This window comes from Nannospalax galili, unplaced genomic scaffold, assembly GCF_000622305.1.
Source record: "Nannospalax galili isolate Female #2095 unplaced genomic scaffold, S.galili_v1.0 scaffold38, whole genome shotgun sequence".
Lineage (NCBI taxonomy): Eukaryota > Metazoa > Chordata > Mammalia > Rodentia > Spalacidae > Nannospalax > Nannospalax galili.
This window is the reverse complement of record NW_008342636.1, coordinates 3,138,616-3,146,996: the sequence shown is the minus strand read 5'-3', so window position 1 is coordinate 3,146,996 and position 8,381 is coordinate 3,138,616. Positions and strand designations below refer to the sequence as shown.

The window sequence follows — 8,381 nt, the reverse complement described above, 5'->3', positions numbered from 1 at the left end:
GAGAGAGAGAGAGAGAGAGAGAGAGAGAGAGAGAGAGAGAGAGAACCTAAGCAGGTTAGTAGAATAGTTAGAATTGGTGAGCTCTAGGTTCAGCAAGAGACCCTGCCTCGGAAAATAAAGTGGAGAGTGATGGAGGAAGATACTGGGCGTCAACCTGAGTTTGGTCTTCCACACTCAAGTGCACTGTGCACCCATACCCATAGGAGCATGCATGCACAGCACACATATACATATAAAAAATCAGAGACCTCAAATCAATAATAATTGATAGGTAGAGAATGGGCGGGAGCGAGAGGCGTGGATGGAGGAGGCACCGAGGCACAGATGGAATTTTCAGCGGGATACAGATTTATTTCGCATGGGGCACCTTTCCCTCGGGGAAGGGAAAGATGTCCGTGAAGGGAAAGATGTCAGGGAAGGGAAGGGAAGGGAAGGGAAAGATGTCAGGGAAAGGAAGGGAAGGGAAGGGAAGGGAAAGATGTCAGGGAAAGGAAGGGAAGGGAAGGGAAGGGAAAGATGTCAGGGAAAGGAAGGGAAGGGAAGGGAAGGGAAAGATGTCAGGGAAAGGAAGGGAAGGGAAGGGAAGGGAAAGATGTCAGGGAAAGATGTCCACCCACATGTTGTGAGCTGGGACTTTATATATGGGGGCTTTAGGGTATGGAAGGGTGTGAGCTGGGACTTTAGATATGGGGGCTTTAGGGTGTGGAATCAGGGAGGGTGAAGCAGGTAGGATTAGGGTGTGGAAGTGTTTTCTTTTTCCTCTTAAGATAAGAGGAACTCTGCTTATCTTTGGAGGTCAAAGGAAAGGTAGGCTGCTTCTCAGCAGAGTTTGTTTCCCTTGACTCCAAAGGTCAAGGTGAGGTCCCTGTTGGGGAGGGGGGAAACTGCTGCTCTTTGGAACCCTAACAATAATATTTTAGAAAAACAAAAACAGGCCAAACCCAATAGTACTAGATGTAACAAAATTATAAGGATCCAGGTAGAAATTAAAGAATGGAGTCTAAAACAACAAAATAAAGAATAAACGAAACAAAGAAACAGTTGGTTTTGTGTGTAAGGGGGGAGGCGCAGGATTGACTAACTTTTGGTCAAACTAACCAGAGGATCGTTAGTATATTCTAAAAGTATGGGAAATCTAGAAGAGCAAATTTCGGGACACATATGACCTACCAAAATGCAATCAGGAGAAAACAGTTTAAATAAATCTATAACAAGAAACATGATTGAAATAATAATTTCCCAAAAAAGATTTCTATCACACCTTTAAAGAAGAGCTAACATCAGTTCTTCCCAGGCTGTTCCATAAAACAGAAAGGGAAGAAACACTACCAAACTTACTCCACAAATTTAAGACCTCTACAAGGTGGACATGCCTATAATCCCAGCACCTTGGGAGGTGGAGGCAAGAGGATCAGAGAAGTTCAAGGTCATCCTCAGTTCTATAGTGTTAAGGCTAGCCTGGGCTATATGAGACACTGATTCCCTTCCCTTGAGCTCCAACAACAACAACAATTTTCTATCATTACTCTGTGTTGTAGCTAGCTTCAGGTGTCAATTTGACATACCTGGGAAGAGGGAACCTCACCTGAGGCATTCCCTCCATGGGACTGGTCTGTGGCCATGTCTGTGGAGTATGTCCTTGATTAGTAATTGATGTAGGAGGACTAGTCCCACTCTGGGCAGTACCATTCCTGGGCCGGGGTTGTATAAGAAAGGTAGCTGAACATGAGCCTGGGAGCAAGCCAGTAAGCACAGTTACTCTGTGGTCTCTGCTTCAACTCTTGCCTCCAGGTTCCTGCCTTGAGTTCCTACTCTGACCTCCCTCAGTGATGGGCTGTGATGTAGAAGTATGAGATGAAATAAGCCCTTTCCTTCCCAAGTTGCTTTTGGTCATGGTGTTTATCACTGCAACAGAAAGCAAGCTAGACACCCTGATACCCCAATCAGGTAAGGCCACAAGGAGAAAACTATAGACACTATCTCTGATGAACACAGATGCAAAAGTTCTCAATAAGATACTTGCAAACAAAATTCAATACATTAAAAGGTTATTGGGGCTGGAGTGATGGCTCAGTGGTTAAGAGCTCTTGCAGAGGACCTGGGCTCAATTCCCAGCACCCATATGGTGGCTACGAACTGTCCTTAACTCCAGTTCCAGGGGAATCCGAAGCCCTCTTCTGACCTCCGTGGCACTGGGCATTGTACAACATGGGTCCATTCACATACATGCAGGCAACACACTCATACACATAAAATAAAAAAAAAATTTTTTAAAGGAAGTTATACACTGTGATCAGGTCAGCTTCCTCAGAAATACAAGAATATTTTAGCATACGCAAATCAGCAACTGCAATAAAGCATGTCACTGAACTCAGACACAGAAATCACATGCTCATCTCAATAAATGCCAAGTTCAACATCCCTTCATAGTGAAAGCCCTGAGGCAACTAGGAACAGAAGAAACACGCCTCAACACAGTAAAGACTGTCATAACGCCACAGCCAACGTTGAGCTAAGTGGTGAAAACTGAATGCATTTCCTTGATGATCAGGAGCAAGACAAGACAAGGGTGCTTGCTGTTATTCAATATAGTGCTTGAGGTCTTAGAATAATAAGGCAAGACCATAAATAAATAAATAAATAAAATGGAAAAAAGGGGAAAAGATCAAATTATCCCCAATGACAGATGATAGTATTCCATGTGTATGTGTGCACACACATGCACATCTACAATTCTAGCATTCGGGAGGCTGAGGCAGGAGGATTTTGATTTTGAGGCTAGCCTGGGCTACAAAGTGAGACTGTCTCAAAAAACAGACTAAGACATCAAAAAACAAACCCCAGGAAACACCACTTACACTCGAACTCTAAATTCTATTGTGAATTCCTGTACTCCACAAGGAGACATATCATGAAGTTATTTAAACCATGCTGCTCCAGTCCACTGGCTTTGTATAGATGAGTACTTAGATGGTTACATAAAGCTTTCTAGAAAAATGCACTAGATACAATGCCTCAAAGAGTATAACATGTGCAATTTATTTATTTATTTATTTAATTTATTTATTATTTTAGTGCATGGTTGGAGGCCAGAGAGCAGCCAGTGGCAGTGGGTTCTTTCCTTCCAATACGTGAGTTCCAGGGATCAAATTCATGTTATCAGGCTTGGCAGCAATCTCCTTTAACCACAGAGCCATCTCTCTGGCTCTAACATTTTGTTGTTGTTGTTTAAGGCAGTTGTACCCTGGATTAGATTCTCTCAGGGAAGGCCGTGAGGACAGATTTGCCTTAAAATCTACCTGTAACGTAGAGAAATCACACAATACAATGTGACAATCACTGGGCTCTGCATCGGCAAAGTTTCCAGAGGTGCCCAGTCCCCATCGCGAGATACAGGAGGTAAAGATGGCTTAATCATGACTAACAGTTAAGAGGATGTCACATCCTACCGCTGCAAAGATGTAGGTGCTGGGTTGGGATCGCCTCTTCAGAAGAGACTGAAGAGGATTTTGAAGGCACACGAGGCAAGTTCTTGAAGCAAAACCCTGACTACTTTTACTATTCCATGACCTAGGCTCCCATCTTAGACGTTAGAGTTTGTTAAGTTGAAATTCCCCCTGCCTCAAAGACAAGTGAGCTGAGTGCAACTGTTTGCCCACTGTAGCTCAGAATTCTCCCGCTGGTCAGTTCTGTTTTTGACACCCTCCGCCTTTGCTTCTTAGTGACCCAGAAGGCGCCTCCAAATTTCTATTCTCAGTGCTCTAAGGAAGAAACTCAGTTTTCTCGAGTAACTTAATAATCAACTTTCCTGACAGGAGACAATCTATTTCGAGGTTAAGTCCTGACCCGAGGGGCGTGGTCTGGTCCCCAGGTTTAAAAAAAGATCCCTTCTATTTTGTTTTACGGTTAGAAGGCCACAGCGTTATTCAGAGGCAGTAAACGGGTTAGAACCAGAGCCAGAAACCAGCGTTCACACTAAAGCCTTTCAGGCTATGTGGTACTATTGCTGGGTTCGAAGGCTGAACAACAGCATGGGGGTGCAGAGCATCGAATACAAGGCAGCGGGCGTCTTGGTGAACACGGAGCAACTCAGTAGAACTGCGAGGCTTTATCATTCTCTGTCCTCTGCTGTCTTTCAATTTACGTGAGGCATCACAAATTGCAATGGTCCCGGGAGCAGGCGGTGCACCGAGCTGCAAGCACCGAGCGGCACGCACCGAGCTGCGGGCAGCGGCGGCGGCAGGGCGGGCCGGGTGGCGCCCGCGGCCGCGCACTCCCAGGCTCTGCAGACTCAGGTTTCCAGGCCCCGCCTTCCGGGCCCAGCTGATCTCCGCCGCCCCTTGGGCCCGACACCCGGAGCCCGGCGAAGCCCTGCGCTCCCAGACCCGCCGCCCTGAGCGCAGCCGACCTGGGTGTGGACCGCGCGGGCGCCGGGAGCGGGAGGCGGGGCGGGACTGCGGAGCGCGGCGGCGCGGAGAGGAGCGAGGCCCGGCCGGCCCGGCCCGCCGCGGCCATGGAGGTTTACATCCCGTCCTTTCGCCACGAGGAGAGCGACCTGGAGCGCGGCTACACGGTAGGCGGCTGCGGCTCCTGCGGCTCCCCTTGCCCCGCGCCCCTCCCCTGGCTGCGTGGTCGTCATGGAGACGGGTGCCCCTCCGGGGATCCCGGCCCCCCGACTCCATCCCTTCCCCCCTCCGCGGCCCGCGGCCTCGCTGCCCGGGACTCGTAGCTCCGCGGCGCTGGACCTCCGCGGCCCCCTCCGTCCAGACCCGAGTAGCTGCGTTGCTGTTTCTTGCTGGCTTCCAAGTTCTGCAGGATTCTTTCAGATGGAAAACATGTTACTTAAAAAAAAAAAAAAAAAAGCCAACGTTTGTAGTTGATTATTAACTAGGGCAAACACGTGTTAATTTTTGTAGGTTCCCGAGTTTTTGTCTGCTTCATGGTTTTAGTTCTGCATTGGCATGAGATGGCAAAACCAGGCACTTAGCAACTGAGCACCTGTCCCGAACCTTGGTGTGGTCACCAAGTATTTGACACAGGTTTGCTCTGAGTAGAAGCAAGGGCAAAGACCAGCCGTGGACTTTTCCAGTACCGAGCAACTGTTGATTTTCCCATGAATTTAAGTCTCACTGTCTAGACATTCATCACAAGTGGGAGAAATGCTTCAGATTGGCTATACCTTGAAAGACTTTATTTTCAGTTGTTGGAGGATAGGTGCTACTTGTTCTTTTCACGGACTGATAAACTTATTTTTTTGTTGTCTAATATCCGTCTCACTTCTTTGTCCTAGTGCATTCGTTATGACACTGTTTGTTGTGCTTGTCCAGATATAAAGTTGAATAGGATATGTGCTGTGGGTTATACTAGTCAGTCTTTAACGAATGGAAAGATGTGTCTTACCATTTCAGAATTAGGAACAGGCATGCTGTTTTATAATGTGCTCCTCAGGATCTGTGGAGATAGTTAGGTTTGGAAAACAACTGCAGAGACTGCCATTTTATTCACAGCCAGTTCACTCGCTTAACACCAGTGTCATTGTGACACAGTATTTTAAACTCCCTTCCTTCTGCTAAATACTGTTGGTATTTGATGACAATCTGTTTAAGCCCTTGACTTTCCCTAGTGAAAACTAAATCACACTCCCCAAAGAAGATAAAGCCCTGATTAGAAAAAGGAATCCAGGATGTGTGTGTGTGTGTGTTTTAAGAGTTAAATCAGCTGCTTATTGCAAGTAGCCCCAGACAAGTACTCAAAGTGCTCTCCATGGTCAGGAAACTGTAGCAGACCAAGCTGCATGCTACAGTAGCCCTTAGTTCTACAAATCCTTCTAGCACCTCAGCACTTGGTTAAATATTCTGTATCTTCATAGAAATGAAGTCCTGGAGCTGTAGGTCAGTAGTAGAGCACTTGCCCAGCATTCGCAAGGCCTTAGTTAAATCCCCAGCACTACCTGCTGAGCTATCCTGCTGACTTTATTTATTTATTTATTTATTTATTTATTATTAATTTATATTTATAGACAAATTCTCCCTGTGTAATTTAGGCTGACCTTGAAGTCAAGGCAGGCCTCCTGCCTCAGTTTCCCTGGTGTTGGGTTTATAGGTACGCACTACCACACTTGATTTTCTTTTATTAGAGGACCTGAGTTTTCCTCTACGAAGTTTTCATACATCTATATATTACTTAGGGTCTCAGATGTTATCCAATGACATTCTTAGCTTTGGGGTTGGTGGAATCTAGTGGTCTGTTAACAATATATCCCTAAATTTTTACCTGATAGTTAAAAGGATACTAGGTCAGACACAGAGGTGTGTGGTAAATGACTATGAAGGGGACTAAAAGATAACCCAAGATAATTTTGGCTCTGGATCTGCAGCATTCCAACTCTTCACAGTCATAAAGTTCTAATCCATCTGAAGAATCTCCAACAGAGGTGTGGCTCTTTCAGAAAACTTCAGTTTCTAGTTTAGAGGTAGAGTGTTTACCTAGGGTGCTAGGGGTCCTGGTTTCAATCCGTACTGCCTTAAGAAAAAAACAATGGGACTGTTGGCTCTCCTCCCTGCCAGCAGTCCCATGCTTACAGAGATAAATGGAGTTTGGGGGCTGAGGAGGGTGTCATTCTTAGAGATTCTTTAGCTATGCTATGAAAACATGTATGGCAGACATGTGACAGACTCCAAGTTACCAATTAAACTGATTTGGAAGAGTCCTTTTTTGGGTAAACTTGACAGTTTGAAGAGTGCTTATACATTGATTGTGTACTCTTTAAAAGTTTACTTTAAAAACAAATTGTAGCTCATTTAGATTACCAGGCAAAATCTTAAGGTATCTTCTGAGGTGATTTCCCCCCCTCCTTGGGAATTTGTGAAGCAACTGATAGTTTGTTCTCTTTAAGAAACAGATATAATTGTACAGCTGTGATTCATTCAACAAATATTAACTGAAGGCTTACTCTGTCTCTATTCTAGGAATAGAGTAGTGGGAAAAAAAAAAAAACAGTTAAAAATCTGATATCTGATATCAGGGCCTGGAAAGTTGGCTCAGCAGTTAAGAGCACTGGCTGCTCTTGAAGAGGACCTAGGTTTGATTCCCAGCACCCACATGGTAGCTAACAACCATCTATAACTCCAGTTCCAGGGGAATCTGACACCTTCCTCTGACTACCAGGGGCACTGTGTGACACAGGTGTGCAGACAATACAGTCATACATAAAATAAAAATAATAAATATTAAAAAAATGTATCTCATATCAAGCTGGATGTGGTGGTGCATGCCTTTAATCCCAGGACTTGGGCAGCAGAGGCAGGTGGAGCTCTGTGAGTTTGAAGCCAGCCTGGTCTACATCATGAGTTCCAAGTCAGATGGGTCTAGAAGGAAACCGTTGTCTCAAAAAAAAGAAAGAAAGAAAGAAAGAAAGAAAGAAAGAAAGAAAGAAAGAAAGAAAGAAAGAAAGAAAGAAAGAAAGAAAGAAAGAAAAGAAAAAAAATCTGATATCAGTTTCTTAACTAGGAAACTGATAAAACAGTGTACATGTTAGGATTAAAAAAAAGAGGGCCTTGGGCTGGAGAGATGGCTCAGTGGTTAAGAGCACTGACTGCTCTTGCAGCGCCCGGGGTTTGATTCCCAGCACGCACATGGAGGCTAAGAACCGTTCTTAACTCCAGTTCCAGGGGAATCCTATGCCCTCTTCTGACCTCTGTGGCATTGCACGACACAAGTGCACTTATACACATGCGGGAATACACTCATACACATAAAATAAAAATAATAAATAAAATATTTTAAGAAAAAAAAGGCCTTTTAAATTAAAAAAAAAAAAATCACCACAAATTCTAATAATGTCCCTAGTAGGGAGTTAAGGCTAGAAAGGGACAGTTTCTCCATCCTATTGAACTTCGACCCCTCAGAAGCCAAGTGTAGCTGGTGGGGTGTGGTGGTCACATCTGTTATCTTAGAAGCTGGAGGATGAGGGGTTTAAGGCCAACCAGCCTTGGCTACACTTTGAGTTCCAGGCCAATCTAGTTGAGACCCCACCTCTAAATGGTTAAATAGGCATTTGCCTTGGGCCTGCCCTATGCAGGTGAGGAATTAAAAGCTGGAAGGGTGGTGTTTCTGCCCTTAAGGTTCTCAGTGCTTTCTGGAGTTTGGCTTGGAACCGGCAGGGAAGGTTCAGTACCAGGCTGTCTGTTAGAGCTCTGTATGGGTCAGTTCTGCCTTACTTGTGGTGGGGGAGGGTGCTTAGGAATGCTGACTTTAAAATCTGATTAGCATTTTGCTAGCAAGTGAATTTTTTTGAAAAGAGGAAATGCCTGGTTTGAGCTTGAGTGGGACTTCTAAAGTTGCTGTGAGTTCATATGAGTAACTGCCTAGCTGTTTGGAAA

General features: G+C 45.1%; 1 protein-coding gene across 7 annotated transcripts in view; it reads left to right on the top strand.

Moving 5' to 3' along the window:
- The first annotated feature begins 3,926 nt into the window (after window positions 1-3,926).
- The window catches only part of Snx24 (sorting nexin 24), a 197,226-nt gene continuing 192,771 nt past the window's right edge, over window positions 3,927-8,381 (top strand). The window contains exon 1 of one of the 7 annotated variants that reach the window (XM_008838733.3): window positions 3,927-4,573. In XM_008838733.3, coding sequence (XP_008836955.1) covers window positions 4,514-4,573 — 60 coding nt within the window. In that variant the 5' untranslated portion in view covers window positions 3,927-4,513. The remainder of the gene's footprint in view (window positions 4,574-8,381) is intronic. The other 6 variants (XM_029566238.1, XM_029566241.1, XM_017799553.2 and 3 more) reach the window with 6 other exon arrangements.